At 54.2% G+C, this 21,283-nt stretch overlaps 2 protein-coding genes across 4 annotated transcripts; both read left to right on the plus strand.

Moving 5' to 3' along the window:
• Positions 1-1,199: 1,199 nt before the first annotated feature.
• On the plus strand, positions 1,200-17,339 carry RNF121 (ring finger protein 121). Of its 3 annotated transcripts, none has more exons than XM_054270311.1 (9): positions 1,200-1,292; positions 7,059-7,096; positions 8,870-9,011; positions 10,730-10,884; positions 11,364-11,471; positions 11,890-12,010; positions 13,917-14,066; positions 15,607-15,733; positions 16,026-17,339. In XM_054270311.1, exons 1-9 carry the CDS (start codon positions 1,236-1,238, stop codon positions 16,097-16,099), a joined length of 972 nt encoding a protein of 323 aa, XP_054126286.1. In that variant the 5' UTR covers positions 1,200-1,235; the 3' UTR covers positions 16,100-17,339. The 3 variants fall into 3 exon arrangements, with proteins under 3 accessions (XP_054126286.1, XP_054126285.1, XP_054126287.1); XM_054270310.1 differs by having other exon boundaries at positions 13,917-14,050; positions 15,632-15,733; XM_054270312.1 differs by having other exon boundaries at positions 13,917-14,050; positions 15,632-15,730; positions 16,012-17,339.
• A 1,226-nt stretch (positions 17,340-18,565) lies between these two features.
• On the plus strand, positions 18,566-19,890 carry IL18BP (interleukin 18 binding protein). Its single transcript, XM_054270422.1, has 5 exons — positions 18,566-18,641; positions 18,842-18,904; positions 19,088-19,153; positions 19,372-19,501; positions 19,609-19,890. Exons 1-5 carry the CDS (start codon positions 18,632-18,634, stop codon positions 19,793-19,795), a joined length of 456 nt encoding a protein of 151 aa, XP_054126397.1. The 5' UTR covers positions 18,566-18,631; the 3' UTR covers positions 19,796-19,890.
• The last annotated feature ends 1,393 nt before the right edge of the window (positions 19,891-21,283 follow it).

Raw genomic sequence — 21,283 nt, forward strand, 5'->3', positions numbered from 1 at the left:
AACAAGGTGAGGTAGTACTGCACCCTGTCATGGCCTGACCCACCTCTTCCAAGACCCCAACAGCTCAGAGGGATCAGCCCCACACCCAGCCCCCCAGAGGGAGCCCCCAGGCACCTGGGAGAAGGACAGCACACAGCTGATTTTAACCGGAGCCATTCCAGAGCCTTTGGAGACAGCACTGGCAGAGCGCAACTTCCCTTCGGATGCCTCCGGTGCCTGGTGGGGAGAGAGGAGAGTCTGACGAGTTTGGACATCTCCTGGCTTTGGTACCATCCAGCAGCTCCCCAGTCCCATCCCACCGCCTCGGTGCCCCCCAGAGCTGCCCCAGCACCCCTCAGGTTCCCGTCCCAGCAGTAACCCCCAGATCTGAGTCACAATCCCCCAGCTCAGCCCACAACGCCCCATTCTGCCACCCGGGTACCACCCACACGCCCCAGCCCTGTTCCCCAGTGCCCTCAAGTGCTCACCCGCAGCTCCAGGGCCCGTGTTCCCAGACGCACGAACACCGCCTCAGCGCCATTCCGCTATCGCTGTAGCTCCCCAGTCGTTCTCCGCTTTCCCAGCCCTGTTAAAGCCCTGGCTGTGCCCCACAGCCTCTCCACGCCGTTACCCAACCCAGTTGGGGGGCCCACAGCTCCCGCCCAGCCCCATCGGCGCCGATCTCGGCCGCCCAAATGACGCGAGCCCCGATCCCCGCCGCTCCCGCCTCCCTTCAGCGCCTCTCCCCGCCGCGGGACCTAACGGGACACGCAGCCCGCGGGGACATTACACGCACTCAGCCTGCGGGGACGGGACACGCGCACAGCCCGCGGGGGACGTTACACAGACGCAGCCCGCGGGGACACACAGGCGGCGAGACACGACACGCAGCCCGCGGGCGGAGCTCAGGAGCTATCTGCGCCCTGTGCGGAACAGCGTGCGGCGGTGGCGGAGAGTGGCGGGCGTGGGCAGGGCAGCAGCGGCACCGCCGGCACGGCGGTGCGAGGCGCTTTGTGCTGCCCACGGGAGCCACGCGTCCCGCTGCGGGCCCACACCCCGGAGCCAGCGGCCGGCGGTGACAGCTCACCGCTATGATGCGCCCGGAGGGGCGTGCCCGGCAGCCGTTCCACTCCTCCCCTCGCCTCATTGGTGGCCGGAGCAGCGCCGCGCCCAGAGATTGGCTCAAGGTGCGGCAGCGTGCCCGGTGATTGGCGGACGGCGGCGGAACAGGCTGGCTACTAGGGGGGCGGGGCAAGATGGCGGCTGTGCTGGAGGTGGAGGTTGGCGGCCCCGTTGAGCGTGAGGCGGAGGAGGTGCGGGGACGGGGCCGGCGGGGCGCGGTTTGCGCCGAACCGGGTCGGGCAGGGGAGGCGAGGCGCGGACGGACTGCTTCAGCGCCGTGGGGTGCTCTGTGAAGGGCATACACAGCGGACGTGGGGCCTGGGGGACGCGGGGTCCGGGAGAACGGGTAGGGATGTGCTCTGAGGGGCTCGGAGGGTCCGTGGAATGGGACAGCGGCGACTTTGGGTCACTTTGATCTTGTAGAACTTTGGGGAAATGGGTGTGGGGAGTGTTAGGGCGGGGGAGATCCTGGTGTGGGAGGACAGGGCAGGGTGGCACTGGCAGCTTCGGGGGGCCCATGGGGCAGGGACAGTGCGGGCTCTGGGGGCAGGAGGGCGGCCATGGGGCCACAGCTGTTTTTCCCATGCAGGCTTTTAATGTTTCTGGGGATGAAAAATTACAGAACTGGAAAAAAATCTGTCTGGAAAGATGGAATTGTAAGCAGGGTGGGTGCGCTGTCACAGGTTCGTGCCACTTTCAGGCACTGCTGCCCGGGCTTTGCAGTGGCTTTTCACCTTCCCCTGTGCTTCGTGCTTGGGAGGTTTTTTCCCAGTTGTAGAGAACCAGGAGAACTTGGTTCCATCCTGTCTGCACTGTGGGAGCAGCTGCACAGGGGTCATAAGTTCACTTAGCTTGTGCAGTCAGGTAATCTTTTGGTGCCTTTTCTCAAGAATTGGTGGTATGGCTTAACAATTGTCAGATGCTGGTGGTTGTTTTGGAGAAGATTGCTGGCAGGGCCCAGTTGTGGAGATGCCCTAGTGCATGGCTGAGCTGTGGGAGCTTGTACCTCTGCCCTGTGCCTTGTGTTGCTGCTGGAGAGCGGTGCAGTGGGGTGATGGGAGGATTGAATCCCAGATCAGTCACTCTTGAGTTGCTGCTGGTTATATTTTAAGATACTCCTTGGTGACTTTGTATGTAAAAATGTGGAAGATCCAAATCACTGATCCTCAGAAGTGAAATTCCCACTTTTCATTTCATCATCAGGACCTGGCAGAGAGGGCATCAGAAGGAGGCAGCAAATGAGGAGGTGCATATAGGACTGCTTATCCCTGTGATTCAACAAATTGTTATGGCAAAACCTATCTGCTTGTGCTGTCCTGAGGTCTTGGCAGCTCTTTGGGCAGAGCAGTTTGCTGATGAGCCACTCATGGTGGGGACCAGAATAAAGCCAAGTGTCCCATGGCCCTGGCTCTGCCTGTGCAGAGGCAAAGGTTTAATTTCCAGTTATCCAAATGTTTGATCAGTTGGGAGATTTCTGCTCCCTGCTTCTTATTCCTGCGTCTTATAAGCAGAAAAATTGCAGAATTGAGATTCCAGAATCTCTTCAGACTTTCACTAAAGAGTATGCCTCATCCACACCTGCCTTGGTTGCACTTACAGCACTGTGGAGATTTGTATTCCTCTTATTTCAGGCTGTTCCTGGTAGGTGCTGGGAGACAGAGACTGAAGTTGGGGCAGTGGGAAAGTGAGATCAGGGCTGTTGATTGCTCTGGAGCTTTGAGCTGAAATCAGCAGCTGTTTATTCTCCATCCTCAAGGCATTCTTCTTGCCTCCTTTGGAGATTTAGAGCATAAGTGGATTACAGTCAGCTCACAGCAGCGTGTGTTTGCCCAGAGATCCTCCCAGCTCCCTGGGCTGTGGGGAATGTGTGCTCCAGCTTTGCTATTATCCATATCAACAGTCCTTGTGGTTTTCTCGAGGAGGTTATTCTATGACTGTCCCAGTGGTGGGGATCACAGGTTTGTGGAGGCTTTGGGGCAACAGCTCCTGCAGGAAACCAGGGAGTGGCACAAGGTTCTTCCAAAGGCCATGATGCCACGTCCAAGGAGAGGATTAGACTTTAGTCCTAGATATCCAGTTTCTCCTAGTCATCACCTGGAGGAGGCTGAGGTTTTTGAGAGGATCATGAATTACAGAGGAGACAGAGAGCAGAAGAATTGTTCTTAAATCCTTTTCTTAAAAACAAAAAGTTTGTCTGAGAGCTGTAGTTGGTATGCTGGGTCCAGTGTTGATGTGGCAGCTGAAGGATGCTGAAACAGGAGTAGGCTGGTGTTGAACACTTGGTAGAGCTGATCTTCAGCTGCTTCAGGCACCCTAAATGTTCTTGCCAAACTCCTCTGTGGGGGTGTTCAGAGGGGTCCCTGCATGAGACCACCAGAGGGGTCAGCATGAGGGAAGAGACAAGAATCTTGACTCCATGTTTCAGAAGGCTGATTTATTATTTTATGAGACATATTATATTAAAAGAAAATGATATATTAAAACTATACTAAAAGAATAGAAGAAAGGATTTAATCAGAAGGCTTGAAGGAAAGAAAGTGGAATGATAAGAAAAGCTTGGGACTCCCAGAGAGTCCGAGACATCTGGACTGTGATTGGCCATTAATTAAAAACAACCACATGAGACCAATCAAAGATGCACCTGTTGCATTCCACAGCAGCAGGTAATTATTGTTTTTCATTTCCTCTGAGGCTTCTTAGCTTCTCAGGAAAAAAATCCTGGCAAAGGGATTTTTCAGAAAATATCATGGCTACACCCCTCTTGGTAAAGGGAAATTTAGGAGTAGAGGTTCTTCTACCTAGCTGTTGGGGTTAGAAAGAGACCCAAAAGACTCAAAACCTGCATGTTAAAATCAGACAACCCCAAACTAGGAGTGGAATGAATGCTTGCTGGCAAGAGCAGGTGTTTCCTTCACCATTCCTGTGCATTTTTAGCTCTAATCCAAAACTTTTGTGCTAAGAGAGTGTGCAGATCAAGGAGGGGTTAACTGGAAGGTCTGGCTCAGGGTGGCTGCTCTGCCAAGTCCTGTCTGACAGTCATCAGATCCCTCTCACATCCCCTCTGTCATGTCCTGGCCCCCCCTTAATAAAGTTATTTCAGGAGCTTTGAGCTCTGGGGAATCTGGTGAAACTCACTCCTTGTACTTGAGAGAAAATTGTGTCCAGGGCCTTGGATCCCTGATTGGCTTGGGAGCACAGCTCAGGAGAAGCCTGCTCTGAGCAATGCCAGCAGTGTTTCTGCAGGATTTGGAGCTGAGGCATCTTGAATGCATTTGCTGGGAGAATTTGGAGATTCAGGGAAGATGCCAAAGGAAAGAGGCTGGTAAATATCCCAGTCTCTAAGATGGCACCAACACTGTGGAGTGGCTGCTGGTGTGGTACAAAGGAGCAAGCTGAGCCACTGTATAGAAATGTAAATTATTGCTGTGGTTGGAAGGTGCTTGTCAAACATCTTCATCCAGCAAGGGTGGGGCAGAGCCTGGGAGGAGGGGGGGTCTCGTGGGGGGAGGCAGTGAGAGCACCCAGGTCTCTCTCAGAGCTTGCAGAGGGATTGACCTGTGCTGGAGCCAGCAAGCACTAGGGGATTCTGAGTCTCCTGTGTGCAGTCACCAGCAAACATTTCAAAATCTTTTTTCCTGTTTGTTTGGATCAGTTGTTGCTCCAAATTACCTTGCAACTACTGATGGATCTGGATGTGGCTGCTTTAGGAGCAGAGGTGCTGGGGAATTTGGTTGACACAAACACCCTTCTTGGTGTCAGGTCGTCACCACCTTCCCTTGGCTTCTGACACAGTTCAGCGAGCTCCAACAAGGATTTTCATAGCTTTAGATTTTGCATCTAAGTCCTGGAGTGTTTCTTCAGGCCTTGGTTCTCAAGGGCTGAATTTCTCACAGGTGTTGCTCTGGGGTGAAGCTCAGCAGATGTTCCACATCAGGCAGATGGATTGCTGCGCTGTGTTTTTCCCTGCCTCCTCACCCTGGGGTAAATTAGGTGCCACAGAGGAAACGAGGCAGCTGTGCACCCTCAGCTGAGCCTGGCTGTGATCAGAGCTGCTGCCTGCAGACCCCTGTGTGCTGGTGATGGTGAGCAGGCAGGTGAGGTGACTGCTGTGCCAGCCTATGGAGAGCCCCAGCATAAAGGTTGGATCCAAGCCTGTGACCCTGTACCCAGTGGGGTGAGGTGGAGCTCGTTCCTGTGTACACATCTCTGGTATGTGCAGGGAAGAGTGATAACAGTCTGTGTTTGTGGAAACAAGTCCATGGCTTGTTTCCAGCCTTCATCTCCAGTGCCTCAGCAATACTGGAGTATCTCCAGTAAACCCCACATGTATGTTCCCAGCCCAGATGAGCTGCTCTTGATTTAATCTGAGTTTGTGTCTCACCAAGAAAAGGTGATGGGAAGAGCTGTGGGATTCCCTCCCCAGTGCCATGGTCAGGGTGTGCTGCCTGCTCAGTGACCCTGGTGGGGACATGAGGGATGCTGGAGGCTCCTCAGCAGTCAGGTGAAGATATTGTGAAAAACGCCAATCACTTGTTTTTAAAATTTTAAAAGTTTAATAATAATAAAATGGTTATAAAAATAGTAATGCAGTTAGAGTAATAATAATTTGACAAATTGAATTAGGACAATATGAGAGAATAGAGACAAAGTGTTATGGATGTCAGGGTACCTTTTTCTGGGCAGCACAAGCCCGAAAAAGGACACCCGTTAACAGAGGATTAACCCTTAAAAACAACAGCCTGTTGCATATTCATACACCTCATACATGATGTATAAATTCCATTCAAATACAGGATTCTGGTCTGGTCAGTGTCAACTTCTTCCTCTGAATCCTAACAGCGCCTTAGAGGCAGGAAGAAGTTTGTTTCTTTTGATAAGAGAACCATGAAATTTTTTTCTCTGAAAGATTCAGGTCCTGTGGCTGCTATCTGGTGTGAGTGCCTCATTATTTTCTTAAAAAAATATCCCACTTACATAGTTCTTATTTTAACTACAAAAGTTAACCTTTTAACTACAAGACTACATTTATCATATTATTAAAATGTTAATACAGCACTAGTAATCAATACATCAAAATACATATAATAAATATCTGCATAGAGCCAGATAATATGCACTTTTCACAATATCAAAGGAAGGTTTTGCCCAGGGAAGCTGTGAACTCCCCATCCCTGGAGGTGTTCAAGAGCAGGTTGGATGGTGCTTGGAGCAACCTGGTCTAGAGGAGGTGTCCCCATGGGAGGAGGGTTGGAGTAAAATGAGCTTTAAGGTCTCTCCAACTCAAAGCATTCTGTGGTTGTATGATTCTATATAAAGCTCCAGGTGAAAGCAGAAATGTGGTGTTGAAACTCCCCTTGCTCCTCCCCTGTCCAAAAGTGAGAATATTCACACTTTTTGTGAATCTTACTGGAGAAGATGGGATACAAGTATCCATTGTCAATCATCACTAATAACAGCAGCTCCCCTTGCTCTCTGTAGCTCCTGCATGTGAACTTTGGGAGGAATTTCCAATTATCTCAGCAAAGCAAGGCCTAAATACTTATTTTACTGTGATTTTGAAATCTCTTTGGCATTGATTTGTTGCTGGTGTGTGACATGCTGTCCCCTGTCCTGCAGCCTAGTGGGATTTTGGACTCCTACCACTGGTGGGAGCACTGGCTTCACTGGGATCACCACTCTGTGCCCTGAGACACCTGGCTGGGTTGTGAATGTGGGATTTAAGCCAGTCCTTTTGTTCTGGTCACATGGGATGTTGGTCAGAGCTTTGGCTCCAATAAAATATGGGAGTGTAAGTAAGGTGGAGGAGCAGGGAGAGTGGCTCCTCTTCCTGGGAAGGTGAAGGACAGCTCTGGGCTGTGCTGGCACTGTGGGCATTTGGAGGTTTCTTATTTAAAGCATCTGAATCCAGAGTTTCCCAGCAGCTGATTTCATGGCCTTTTTTTTTTTTTTCTCCCTAGATTGATCTTTCACACTTGTCCCCAGAGGAGAGATGGAGGTGAGTTTTGGGAGCTGATTTGGAGCACACAGCTCAACTGATGAGTAGAGCAAGCAGCAGCACAGCCTGTGATCACAGTGGGGCAGAAAAGAATCACCATTTTTTGATGGGGGGAAGTATGGACTGTCTTAGAAGGCAATAGTTTGTTTTTTTTTAAACTGCTGCTTAATATAGAATCACAAAATAGTTAAGGTTGCAAAAACCCTCTGAGATCATAGAATCCAACCATTCAGCACTGCTGAGGTCACCACTAAACCATGTCCCCAGGTGCCACATCTACATGTCTGTAAATCCCTCCAGGGATGGGGCCTCCACCACTGCCCTGAGCAGCCTGTGCTTGGGCTGGACAACCCTTTCTGTGCACAAATTTTCCCAATATCCGTCCTAAACCTCCCCTGGCACAACCTGAGGCCATTTTCTCTTGTCCCCTCACTTGTTAGCTGGAAGAAGAGCCCAGCCCCCACCTAGGCCCACCCGCCTGTCAGGGCCTTGTAGAGAGCAAGAAGATCCTCCCAAGCCTCCTTTGGTCCAGGCTGAGCCTTCCCAGCTCCCTCAGCCATTCCTCACCAGACTTGTGCTCTTGGCCCTTCTCAAGCTCTTTTACCCTTCTCTGGACACCCTCCAGCCCTTCAATATCTGCCTTAATAAGAGGCTTGAAAAATTCCTCTTTTTTCCTTAGCAAAACCAATTTAATCCAGATGCTTATTGAAAATGACAGTCAGACTGGACTCTCAGTATTGCACCAGCACAGGCTGACTTGCTGGAGCAGCTGTGTGGAGAAGGGCCTTGGGGTCTTGGTGGAGAACAAACTGTCCCTGAGCCAGCAGTGCCCTGTGTGCCAAGGAGGCCAGTGGGATTCTGGGGTGCATTGGGAATAACATGGCAGGCAAGTCAAAGGAGGTGATCCTGCCCCTCTACTCAGCCCTGCTGAGGCACCTCTGGGAGTGCTGTGTCCAGTTCTGAGCTCCTCAGGACAAGAGAGACAGGGAGCTCCTGGAGTGGGTCCTGTGGAGGCTGCAGAGATGGTGAGGGGACTGGAGTGTCTCCCTTAAGGGGAAAGGCTGAGGGATCTGGGGCTGTTCAGCCTCAAGAGGAGATGACTGACAGGGGACCTCATCAATGTCTGTCAGCTCTTAATTCCACCTTGGTTTTTGGTCAAAAGCACAAGCTGGGCAAAGAAACTCCAGGTGTCTGGCAAGTATCAGGCTGGAAATCACTTGTTCCAGAATGCTCAGGGCAGAGAGAAGCAATTTGCTGGGGTTTTGCCAGATGTCAGTTGTTCCCCCCACTCTCTCCCCTGACCCTTCCAGCCTTTCCCTTGTTGGACAAGAGGGAGAACAGTGTTAGTGGTTCCAAAACTGGGCTGAGGGTTTGGAATTGAGAATTAGCATACACTCTGGGTCAAACAGTTGCAGCGTGCTCCAGGAAGGCACTGCTTGATCAGGAAGGTTGAGAGACATGACCCCACTGGTGGTCCCTTCCAACCTTGCCCATTCTGGGATTGCAAGTTATGCCAACTGTGCACTCCATGTTCATTAGGTCAGGTCACCTCCTTCACACTCAGATGGGCAAGGTGGCGTTCTTGGCTTTCACAGCGTAGAAGTGAGCTGGTCTCAGAGCAGCCTTTTGTCCCTTCCCCTCTGGATTGTTCACAAACACAATTCTTCATAGTGCTGCTTATCCATCTGACCTTCTGGCTCTCCTGAGGTGTTTGCAGCCCAGCATGCAGCCGGCACCAGCGTGCTCTTCAGCTCCTTCTCCTGGTTGTTGCAGGGTGGAGCACGTGCGGATGCACGCCAAGCACCGCGGGCACGAGGCCATGCACGCCGAGATGGTGCTCATCCTCATCGCCACCCTCGTGGTGGCACAGCTCCTCCTGGTGCAGTGGAAGCAGCGGCACCCTCGCTCCTACAATGTGAGTTACCCCCCAGCCAGTCTGCCTGGCATGCTGCATGGGAGTGCTGAGCAGTGCCCTCCTTTTGCTGATGAGGAAAGTGTTCCTGGTTTTCCTGTTGTTTCTCCCAGCACGTGTGGGATTCCAGCGGGGGATGAGGGGGATGAGGATGGATGACTCGGAAGGCCTCAGGTTTCTGTTGGAAGTGACGCAGATAACTCAGTGTGACGTAGTGCTTTCAGTCAGGGATGGACAAGCAGATCTTGGGGGTTGTCCTGAGGGAAGCTGCATTTTGTGGGTGCTCCCTTGGAAGCAATGGGGGCTTCTTGCTGCTGGCAGCCTGGGCTTGATGGTTCCTGTGATGTTTATAGAGCATGACACAGCACAAAGCACCAAGACTCCATCAGAAGGTGCATAAGAGCAATTTATTATAGCAACATGTTGCCTTTATAGTTTTTCAAGGTGTTTGCATTTACTTAACAGACACATTCACTGCCCATTGGTCATAAGAAAGAAACAAAACTCTAAATAGGTGAAAAGGAGCCACACAATTCTGTGAGCCAGCTCAAGTCCATATCTCTTTCTCTTCTTCATCACGTCACCATGGTGACAGCCTTGGTGTCTTCCTGGAGAGAGATACAGGGCTTTCCTTATCTTCAGGAAGCCTTCCCTGGCTCACAAGAACAGCACAAAATGCCTTTCCTACACTGCAGCACTCTGCTGAGCAGACCTGCCACTTGCTGATGCCACCAGCTTGTCTGGGTCTGTTAGTTGCCTGAAGCAGCTTCATGGTCACAGTAATAATATTGATTAATGTTTCCAGGTAGTACCTGTAGTCCTCTGTGAACTTTAAACCAAACTTTTTTGCCTGTGTTCCTCCAGCAGCACTGTGGGAGCTCAGCTGCACAGCTGTAGATCCTTTTAGGAATAGGCTGTAGTGCAGAGGCAAGCCAAAATCTTCTTGCCTTGTGTAATTCCTGTCTGAGATGTCTGTGGTTGCAGCGTTGGGATCCTGGGAAGGTGAAGGTTTATGTAGCTGCCTTACAACAACTAGTTGTGTGTATCATCTCCCATACATTCCTCTGGAGATGATTCCTCTGTATTCTCCTGCCAGCTGTACCCTTTGCTCCCAAAAGCCATGTGGCTGCTGCCTCTGACTCCCTCACAAAACCACGGAACTGTGTGAGTTGGAAAAGCCCTCTGAGATCATTGAGTCCAGCTGTTATTCCTGCACCGCCAAGCCCTGCACTAAACCTTGTCCTCCAGTGCCACATCCACACGGCTTTTAAATCCCTCCAGGGATGGTGACTCCATCACTGTCATAGGCAGCCTGTGCCAGGGTTTCACCACCCTTTCTGGGAAGAAATTTTCCCAATATGCAACCTTAACCTTCTCTAGCAAAACTTGAGGCCTTTTCCTAGTGTCCTGTCACTTGTTTCCTGGGAGGACAGACCGAGCCCCACTTGGCTATAACCTTTTTCCAGGTAGATGCAGAGAGCAGGATGGTCCTCTCTGAGCTTTCTTTTCTTCAGGCTGAGACTCCCAGCTCCCTCAGATGCTCCCTGTCTGACTCATGTTCTGAGCTTTGAGCTCTTCTCTAGGTGCCACAGGTCAAACCTCCCCAGGTTCTTGGTGCAATCCAGGGCCATTTGATGCAGGCAGGAGAATGGCTGACAGTGTGTTTCTGGTGTCTGAGGAGCAGAGAACGAGTTCCAAATGCCTTTCCTCTATTCCTGCAGATGGTGACCCTCTTCCAGATGTGGGTAGTACCTCTGTATTTCACTATCAAGCTGAACTGGTGGCGGTTCCTGGTGATCTGGGTGCTCTTCTCAGCAGTCACAGCTTTTGTCACCTTCCGGGCAACTCGAAAGCCTCTGGTACAGACAACACCCAGGTTTGTCTGCTGTTCCTGGGAAACTCCTCAGCCCCAGGGTAACCATTACAAGGATCTCTTTCCAGTTTCCCTGAACAGATGTGAATTAAGCTTTGCATCCTGGCAGTGTGAGAGCCCTGCACATGTGAAAGGGTGTGAAGCCCTTAGCTGGCAGCCAGCCCAATATACCTGGTACCTGGGTGGGGGGTGGAAAGGTGGGGAGTCCATGTGGGGTGGTGTCCTCACCCAAGGCATTCCCAGCATGCAGCACGCTTCATTATGGCCTTTGGGGAGCATGAGGTTTCTAGTTTGGAAGTCAAGACTCTGAGCAGCCCATGACAGGTTGATTTAGGAATGTAAAGCTCTTATCCGTGTGCAGGGGTAGGTGAAGTGTCTGCAAAAACACAACAGGTGTGAAAAATAAAACTCTTCAGATGATTGGCATGCTTTCATTCAGGGAAAAATGAAGTAATGAAATTCTTTGTTTTAATGCTTTACAGACTGGTTTATAAATGGTTTCTACTAATATACAAGATCAGCTATGCCACTGGGATCGTGGGGTACATGGCTGTCATGTTCACACTTTTTGGACTTAACCTATTATTCAGGTGAGTGCATCCTTCAGCTCCCACTCCTGGGGCGATGGGGTGGAACACACTTTTGGCTATTACTCTGGAAAATCAGTTTACTTGGCAATCTAATTAATGGGACCAAAGAGACTATTGGGGTGTTCTTTCAATCCTGGGAGGATGACAGAATGCTGGTACCTGAACTGGTCTGGGTTGCTGGAGAGCCCTTCTTCCAGCTCACTTGTTGGAAGCTCTCCCAGCTCTGGGGGCAGCAGTGGCATTTTATTTTTTTTGCTACGCTGCAAGAAGCAGCCAGTCCATAGGTGGTGGCAGAGGACTCTAGCCCAAACTAGCTTCATCGTTAGAGAGTTTGCTTCCCTGGAGTAATACATTCTCTAGAATATGGTTTCAGTAGCTTTGCCCTCAAAAAACCCTGTTGCTGGTTTTCCTGCTGTAGAATCAAACCAGAAGATGCGATGGACTTTGGCATCTCCCTCCTGTTCTATGGTCTTTACTATGGAGTGCTGGAGCGGGACTTTGCAGAGATGTGTGCGGATTACATGGCCTCAACCATCGGGGTGAGTTCATGGTGGATTGTACCCCAGGCCAGAGCTGTGCCCCATATCAGGAGGCCTGAAACATGTTGGGCTCTGCAGCAGCTTTGGCTTCCCTCAAAAGGGAATTCCCCCCCTCGAGGAAGGGTCCCTGGATCTAATATAATAAGAGTTTCTCTGAGATCCTTCCTGAAGAGCGCAGTCTCTGCAGGGTTTCATCTCCGGGACAAGAAGGTCTTTCCTCTGAGGGTGGTGAGACACTGGCAGAGATTCCCCAGAGAAACTGTGGCTGCCCCATCCCCTGGAAGTGTACCAGGCCTGATTGGATGAAGTTTGTAACAACCTGGCTTAGTGGAAGGTGTCCCTGCCCATGGAGGAGATTGAACTGGGTGACCTTCAAGGCCCCTTCCAACCCAAGCCATTTTCTGATTCTATGGAGAAGTGGAATGATCTGTTTAGCCCTGCTGAACTGACAAATATTTCTTTTCCTGGGCATTTAAAATCTCCAATGAACACTCCCATTTCTGACACCGCTGTGCTTGCATTAACTTGTGACCTGCAGCCACCAGGGAAGGATTCACACTGTGGGCTTCCTTCCTTGTACCTGCTGCAACTTTTGCTGTCCCTGTGGACAGAGGATGCACTGGCCTAAAATCTGACCTAGGACACCTGTGGAGTAGGTCATGTTTCTTCTTTTCAGCAGCTGTTTAGGGTCTTGGACTTTGTGTTTCCATCTTTCTGAGCTTTCTGCTGCTGCTCCTTGAGGTTCTGCTCCAGCCCCTGGCCTGCCACACTAGGACACCTTGGCACAAGGTGTCTCTTAGATTCTCAGGGCTCTGTTGGATGTTCAGAGCAAAGCTGTGCCAGGGCTCTGCCAGAGGCATGTTTTGCTGAGGGTACTAAACCAGGAGGAGCTGAGACCTCCTTGGAGAGATAGCTGGGCAAGCTCCAGCTGTGTGAAATTTAACAGGGGCCAGATTCCCTGCCTGGGGTGGTGTAATCCTGGTTATAGGTTCAAATTTGGGAACAAGAGTCCAGAGAGAGTTCTTTGGAAAGGATTAGGGTTGACACCAAGTTGAATATGAGCCAGTAGTGTGTCCTGACAGCTAAAAGGGGCCAGCTGTGTCCTGAAGTGCATCAGGCACAGCATCAATGTGTGGCCAGGGGAGGTGATTGTCCAGCCATGAGGAAAGGGAGTGAAGCTGAATTGGGAGGGTGCAGATTGGACATGGGGTAAAAGGTATTTATCCAGAGAGAACACGCTCCCCAGAGACATGATCATGTCATCAAGTCTGCCAGAGTTCAGAAAGTCCCTTAGTCATATGGTTTAGTTTTAGGTAGTGCAGTGGAACAGGGAGTTTGACTTAATGATCCTGGGGGGTCCCTTGCAGCTGGAGTGTGTGGGACCTGGTTTTGTGACTGCACTCTCTGTGGTATGTCAGCCCTGTACTGAGCCGTGAGGCTGGGAAATGGAGAGGGGTGGTTGCTCTCTCTGTGCTTTGCTGAATGAGAGTCAGGGACCTGCAGGGCTGGAGGTGGGGGCTGTATCTGACTGGCAGCCCAAGGTTGTTATTTTGGGTCAAAGCTGTGACCTCCAGCTTCTCCTGCCAGTCTCTGCCCTGGGTGCATGGCCCTGGCAAGCAGCTGAAAACCCCCCTGGCTGTTGGGGAGCAAAGAGGGCTGGCCCCTTGACACAGGGAGGGAGTGCATGGGGCTGGGGTGTGACAGGCCACTGCATCACTGAGCAGCTGTCCTGTTGTAGTTGTTTCCCACAGCCGGACCTGTAACAAGGTTTTTAAGCCCCAAAGGCCAAGGCTGGACTCCTGGGGTGCTGAGCCCAGCCCTCCTTAGAGCTTAGCTGTGCCAGCGCGGGTGTGGGACACGTGGCGTGCCACTGTCACTGCTCTCCCTCTGCTCTGCCCTCGCTCAGTTCTACAGCGCCTCAGGGATGCCCACCAAGCACCTCTCTGACAGCGTCTGCGCCGTCTGCGGCCAGCAGATCTTCGTGGATGTCAACGAGGAAGGGATCATTGAGAACACCTACCGCCTCTCCTGCAACCACGTGTATCCTTCTCTGCAGGTGCCAGCCCCCTGCCTCACTGGCCCCACGCTGGGGTGGGCAGCAGGGAGCTCCTGCCCCGTGGCTTCTCCTGTGCTGAGTGGAGAAATGCCTGTTCTGGGAAGCGGGGCTGTCCGGCTGACTTTGCATGTGATCTGTGCCTGTGTCATCACTGACTTGGCATGGGAAGAAGGGTCCCTGAAATTACTTCGTTGCCACTCCCAAGTGGTTGTTTTCTCTTCCTTCACATCCCAGCTCCCTCTGCTGAGTCATGGAGCTGCACCTCAGTTTTTACCTGCTTTTGACAAATCTGCTGTGACTCATCCGCCTGGCAGTGCCCTCAGCAGATATTCTGGTGGAGCTGATGGTGTGAGGTCAGGACATGAGGCATCCCTGCTCCATGCCACCCTGGCCCCTCAGAGATGCATTGCAGTGGGTCCCGAGTGTCTATAAGGAAGAACTGTGGGGAAACACTGCTGGCCCCCTCTGAAAACAGCCCCCTGGTCCAGCACTGCTGATTGCTACCTGCTCTGGCCACAGCCCAGCAGCTTCCTCCTTCTCCAGAACTCCTCCAGGGTTTCCAGCACGCTGGACTCACTCAGCCCTTCCTGTCAGCTGATTGATGAGAAGTGGGTTTTGGAACTGGAAGTCCTAGTTGGTGCTCAGTCCCAGCTGAGGTGGCACGCTGGGGTTTTTTCCGTGTGGTGACTCAGTGTACACATGGGATGTCCTCTGGCACTGTGTGTGTTGCTGCCTGCGAGGTGGTTTCCAAACTGGGCTTGAGCAAAGGTCATGCTGGCAGAACAGGAGCTTAAATTTAACTCTTGGGAGCTGTTAAGATTTATGGCTGACACTGTGCAAGGGCCTGGGACTGCAGCAGCTTGGGGTGGCGTGGCTGCCAGAGGAGCTGGTTGGTGCTCCTGGTGGTCCTCAAGGGTGACGGCTCGCTGGGCACTCCTGCATCTATGGCTCCAGGGCTGACAAGGAAGTGACTCCTGTTGCTGCTGCCTGGCATTCTTCCATGTTTTGAGCAGCAGAGATATTCTGGGAAAAGTCTGTTTGCTCTGTGACACCCCTGTACGTGGCAGAATCATCTGCAGCCACCTCATGTTTTCCTGTAACTTCTTCAGGCTGTGCTCAGGTTGTGCAAATCCTTTTGACAGAGCATAGCAAGCACTTGTAAGTCACACCCGTACTGACAGAGAAATTCCTTAAATGTTAATTCCAGGAAGCCTTTGAAGAAGGCTTCCAAAATGCATGCAGTTCACAGAGCTCTCCCAGGCTGTCCAAACCTTCTCAGTGCTTGGGCACCATCACCGAAGAGTTTCAGTCTCCCTGGTGCCCATGCATGGGTCAGGGCCTTCATGCTGCCACCCTGGCTCTGTTCTGCTGCCCCATGAGCTCCTGCCGCTGTCCTGGAGCTGCTGCACCTTCTAGGAAAGGGCTGTGGTTGTGCAATGCACCATCCTCACATGGGGGGATGTTTCCATGGCTCTGGGGGGACTTCCTTGGCCTTGGTGGTTTCCTCCACACTGAGCCATGTATCCCCCTCTTCTTCCAGTTCCCCTTAACGTGCCACTCCCCAGGTTCCATGAGTTCTGCATCCGGGGCTGGTGCATTGTCGGGAAGAAGCAGACGTGTCCATACTGCAAAGAGAAGGTGGATCTCAAGAGGATGTTCAGTAATCCGTATCCTTTCTCCTGCTGGGAGCCAGCACTTTGGGAAGGGAAGCAGTGGGTAGAGCACACAAGGGGTGAGAGGCTTGCCTGGCACCCTCAGTAGGTCTCTGCAGCACGTGGCTCTGGCAGAGACCCTGCAAAGCCCAGGGCAAGCCTCATGTCTGTCCTTCCTGGGTGCTTGTCCATCCCTTTGGGCACCTGTGTTCTCTGTCCCTGCTTTGGGGCACCTTTGGGTGACTTCTGGGTGGGTTATGCTTCTCTCATCCATTTCCCCACGACTCTTTAACTCCTTCCTGCCCAGCTGGGAGAGGCCTCACGTCATGTACGGGCAGCTGCTGGACTGGCTGCGCTACTTGGTGGCCTGGCAGCCGGTGATCATCGGACTGGTCCAGGGAATCAACTACATCCTGGGGCTGGAGTAAGGGCAGGCGGTGGGGAGCCGCGGAACCACGAGAGGACATTGCCACCAGGGATGCTGGCTTTGCTCCGTCACCTCTCAGGACCTTGGCCACCACCAAGGACAGCAACATCAGGGCCCCTCCTGCTGGGGCTAGGGGAGGATTTTTTTAAAAAGCAATTATTTTAATGAGCATATTTAAAACTTTCTATTGCAGCCAAAAAGAGACGCTTGTCCCCTTTCCCTGTCCCTGTCCAGCCCTTTGCAGTGCCCTGCTGGGCTGAGCTTTGGGCTGGGGGCTGTTCTCCAGCTCCTTCCTGCCACTCTGTCAGGGGAGGCCACGACAGAGAAGGGCCAAGGCTTTGTCAGCCCCCAATGCCAGCACCCTGGAGCAGCCTTGCTGGCAGCGAGGATGGGATATGGGGGCTGCAGAGGACAGGCTGGAGCCCAGTGCCCTGAAAGAGGGGATGAAGGTCACCTGGCTATCCCTGGCTGCCAGGTCCGCTCTGGGCACCCCGGGTATGCCAGCAGGAACCAGGCTGCTCTCTAGCATGGTGATGGTGGGCTCTGCCTCGGGAAACCCTTTTATATGCTCCCAAATTTTCTGTGTTCCTCCCTGGAGTCCAGCAGTGTCCCCTGACTGCTCAGGGGGTGTCAGCCAAGGCATGGGGTGGGGCCAGTGCTGCTCCTCTCTGTGCCCTTGTGGGTGATGGTGACAGTACTTCAGGAGCAGCCAAGAGCAGGTGCCCCTGGCCCGGGCGCAGGTCCGCCCTCACTGCGTATTGCTCTTGGCACTGGAATAAAAGGGATGGAGTGAAGATTGGGCTGGTGCTGGCGTTTCCCTGCCCCAGCATTACTCCATGACATCCTCCTGGCCTTGCTGGTAGGAGCCATGCCAAAGTTCTGCTGGGGCAAGTGGGCTTGGGCTCAGTTTCTGGTAGTGGGTAGGGTAAAGTCCCCAATCCCAGGGCCAGCAGTGGTATTTTGGCATGTGGAAACTTGAGTCATATTCCCTGAGGGCCCTGGGGTCTGGTGGAGAGCTACAAGGCAGCTCCTGGCTCAGGGGATTTAGGAAGTGGCCACAGTGCTGTCATGTCTGTGTGGGCTGTGTTCCCCCTGGGGAACCCCAGCATCGTTCTGAATCCTCTGAGTTTTCTTTTAAGTGAAACCACATTGCAGTGTTGTGCCAAACACCAAAATAAGAGCCCTGGAAACGGAGACGTGGTCCTGGGTTTTTCTTGTTTGTCTTCCTTGCTGCAGGGCATGGAAGGTTTCTCCTTTCATCTCTCCTAGGGGACGGATATTGGGTGGATGATGACCAAGCACCCATCTGCATTCTGTGCTCACCTCTTTCACCCTGTAGCATCCAGAGCTAAGCTGCTTGGTATTGGTGGGAGCAGGAAGGTGGCAGAGGAGCTGGGTGCTGCCCTGGGAGCTGCCTCTGATCCATCACTGCCCATTTGACACCCGTGGTTGCTGTGAGGAGGATGCAGCCACTGGCTGTATCCCAGCAGGAGGCTGGGAATGTATTGCACTTGCCAGGTCTCCAAGATAACCCTCCTGTTCCTGTCACCCTCCTCCTCTGCTGGGAATGGATAACAAAACTCACTGGGAGTTCAGGGACTATTTTCCAGGACTTGCCAGGGCCTGTGACTCAGGTGGCTGCTTCTGCCCTGTTGCTGTACCTGCACTGGCTCCCAGCCTTGATGCTGCTGGGGTGTGGGGTGTGGGGCCTGGGCCCTGGTTTTGTAACCAGTGGGTTGTCAAAACCACATCTGCTGTCAAGGGGCTGGCTCTGGGGTAGGGGACTGCTGTGGGACACAGGAGATGACTTCTAGCAGCCAAGAACTAAAGCCCTGGGGGTTTCTATCTGCTAAGCAATTGTCCTACCCCAGCTGGGACACCCAGAGGCCAACACCCAGGCTCTGCCAGCCACTGTTGTACTCATCTCCTGGGGGCTTCACCACCTTCCTCCTGTGCAGACCCTGCCTTGTCCTTGATCCCAAAGCATCGGGGAGCAAACCAGCCTGTTCAGAATCCTGTGATACTCAGCCAGCGCCCCGTGTGCTGGACACTGGGGGGCCCAGCTGGGGCCCACATCCCTGTCGAGCCCATGGATGCTCCTCCAGGGGTATGGGGGAGGTAATGGGATGCGATCACGGGAGTGCCCGCGGGATGTGGGATGTGTATCCCCAGGTGCAGGCGACACAGAGCACGGGGCGCATGGAGTGCTGGGGGCACAAGGCATGTTCGGGGGGCTCGGGGACATGGACATCGACACACAGCAGCGTCCAGGTGCGGGTCCCCGTGCGGCGCCGGGGCCGGGGCCGAGGGCGGCTCCCGGTGAGTCACGGCTGCCTCTCGCCCCTCCCCGCTCCGCCTCATAAAGCGCCGCCGTGCCGAGCCGAGCCGAGCGCCGTGCCCGACCGCGGACTGTCCGTATGTACCGGAGCGCTGGGCCGACAGCCTTGGGGGGCACCGGCCGCCACCTGAGTGACCGCGGGAGGAGGATGCTGGGGGGTACGGGATATCCCACACTCGGGGGGTGCTGGACGGATGCGAGGGTACGGGATCGTCGCCTTGCGGAGTCCTGGGGGGTTACCATGGCCAGCTGGGAGGATGCTGAGAGTACGGACCGTCCCAGGCTCAGGGAGTGCTAGGGGAACCATCCCAAGCTCATGAGGATCATGCCCAGCACTGAGGTCCGTTTTTGTCTGCAGAGCCCCTGGGAAGCCCTGCCTGGGTCCTCCTGCTCTGCTGGAGCCTGGCTGCTTGCTGCACAGGTAAGTGGGGGATACTGGGGAGCCTAAGGTCAGCCCTGGGCTCTGTGCCCCTTAAGAGACCTGTTCAGGGGTCTGGGGATGAGCAGCGCCTCCGTCCCTTTGTGGGACCCTGCCTCCTCACCCACTACAAAAGTGTCTCGGGGTCACTCTCAACCTCCCAGCTCACCCCTTTGTGCTCCCCAGGTGCCATGGCCTTGCAGCCACCCAGCATCACCGCCCTGCAGATGCCAGCAGAGCTTCCTCGCCCAGGTGAGAGACCCTCGGGGCCGTGGCAGGGCCTGAGGGTGAGGAGGCTGCAGTGGGGTTCAGCTCCTGTGCCGGCCTCCAGCAGACACAAGGTGAATCCTCCAGCCACAGCCAAGATTTCGGGGTGCTGATGAGGTGGGGGAACGTTCCCCTTAATTAGGGAGGGGGGCTGTGGCTGTGCCCGGGAGCCCCCCTGACCTTCACACCCCCTCTGGCTGCAGGTGAGAGTGTGACTGTGTCATGTGAAGCACTGAGTGAGCTTCCAGAGATGACGCTGCTCTACTGGCTGGAGAATGGCTCCTTCGTGGAGAGCCTGCACCCGGACGGGGCTGTGCGTGAGGGGACAGTGCAGTGAGTATGAGGACAGGGCAGTGACAGAAGGGCAGCCCAGGCTGGGACAAGGCCCCTGGGTCTGCCCATCCAGAGTGGGCACTGACTGCTGCCCGCTGGCTTCACAGAGAGGAGCTGCAGGGCTCGGGGTGGGCCCTGCGCCGTGACCTGCACTTCAGCTCCTTCAACAAGCAGCACCTGCACACCAACTTCACCTGCGTGGTGCTCAGTCCCCTCGGTGCCGACACCAGGGAGGTGCAATGGCTGTCCCAAGCACCGGCCCCTGTCACTGGGAACAGCGGGGGCCTGGGCTGAGCCAGGGAGCAGCTCCCATGCTGGGTGAGCACCCTGCAGTGCAGCTCCCTGCTCTGACAGCCCCACACTACTGCATGCACCTGTGATACCCCCAGGCAGGCCCGTCTCTGTGACCTCCTTTGGGGACTGCAGGACCCCCCACATGTGCTGGCCCACTGTGAGTGGGGCTCCTGGTGCCCCAAGCTGAGTCAGGAGCGCTGCCTGGGCTGGAACCAGCTCTGCCCATAGCTGGCCTGGGACCCCAGAGTTTATTAAAGTACATCAAGGCTGCCCAGTGTCACCTGCATCCTGGGGATGGTGCTGCCCAAGGGTGTAGAGGGCACCCATGGGATGAGGAGGGAGGGAGAGGAGGTAGCCCTGGTGCCTGTGAAGGGCAGGATCCATTCCTCACCCCCTTCCTGCCTGGCAAAGGGCTAGAGAGCCACAGGGAATTCCTGGCACGATGGTTGTGCCCTGCCCTGGAGGAGAGGGTGGGTGGAGAAGCCCTGGGTTGCAGGCACTGTGGAAGATGAAGCCATCACATCTCTCTCTGCACTTGGTGGGGTTGGGGCTGTTCCTCAGCATGGCATTGCCAAGTTCCATCTGCTGCTCCATGGGGCATTCCCCATAACCATCCTGTGCTGGCAGGGCCCCTGCTCTTGTGTCCCAGTCCCCTTCTTGCTCCCCCAAGTGCTTGTGGGGGCTGCAACCCCTCTGGGCTGTGGGACAGGCTGGGGAACAGATCCCAGACCCCTTGAGCAACCCCTGGGCTCTGGGCATCACACTTCAGATGCTCAGAATGTGGGAAGGATAGAGATAGGGGGGATGGAGAAGCCTCCAGATGCAGCCCCCATGAGCTGCCCTGAGCCCAGGGAGCCACAGGAGTCCCCTGGGGACACCCCAGTCCCACAGTGACTCTTGGGAGCCAGGAGAAGGCAAGCACTGGAGCAGCCACTGGGCAGGGACCTGCCCAAGGCAGCCCTGCTGCACCCCCTAGCCTGGTTAATTCCAGCCTCCATCCCCTCTCACAGACCCCCCACACAGCTGCCACTCAGCAGAGGCCCCTGCCAAGCTCAGCCAATGTCCTGGGGACAGTGGCACTGTGGCCAGGCTGAGCTGGGCACAGATACCTGCCATGCAGGACCCTATGTGGGTGTCTCTGTGTCCCCCATTCTGTCCTACCGTCCCAGGGATGCTGGTGGCTCCATCTCTGACCCCTTCTCCTTGCCTGGTGTGATGGCAGTAGCACACTCCTCACTGCACAGCATGGCACCCAGCCCTGCCATGCTGTGCCATCTTGTGCCATGCTGTGTCACACTGTGTCATGCTGTGTCACTCTTGCCATGCTGTGTCACACTGTGTCATGCTATGTCACACTGCCATGCTGTGTCACACTGTGCCATGCTGTGTCACACTGTGTCACACTGTGTCACACTGTGCCATGCTGTGTCACACTGTGTCACACTGTGCTGCCCAGTCACAGCAGCTCGGAGATGTGCAAAGCCCTGT

This window comes from Melozone crissalis, unplaced genomic scaffold (genome assembly GCF_028551555.1).
Source record: "Melozone crissalis strain CALT ecotype California unplaced genomic scaffold, PUWL_Pcris_2 ptg000009l_1, whole genome shotgun sequence".
Classification (NCBI taxonomy): Eukaryota; Metazoa; Chordata; class Aves; order Passeriformes; family Passerellidae; genus Melozone; species Melozone crissalis.

Excerpts from the sequence above, each read along its gene's own strand:
- RNF121 (XM_054270310.1), top strand. The coding sequence starts at position 1,236 with ATGGCGGCTGTGCTGGAGGTGGAGGTTGGCGGCCCCGTTGAGCGTGAG. Across the intron at positions 1,293-7,058 it reads TTGAGCGTGAGGCGGAGGAG|ATTGATCTTTCACACTTGTC; the intron begins GTGCGGGGACGG and ends TTTTCTCCCTAG. Across the intron at positions 14,051-15,631 it reads CGCCTCTCCTGCAACCACGT|GTTCCATGAGTTCTGCATCC; the intron begins GTATCCTTCTCT and ends GCCACTCCCCAG.
- IL18BP (XM_054270422.1), top strand. Across the intron at positions 18,905-19,087 it reads CCTGGCTGCTTGCTGCACAG|GTGCCATGGCCTTGCAGCCA; the intron begins GTAAGTGGGGGA and ends TGTGCTCCCCAG. Across the intron at positions 19,154-19,371 it reads AGCAGAGCTTCCTCGCCCAG|GTGAGAGTGTGACTGTGTCA; the intron begins GTGAGAGACCCT and ends CTCTGGCTGCAG.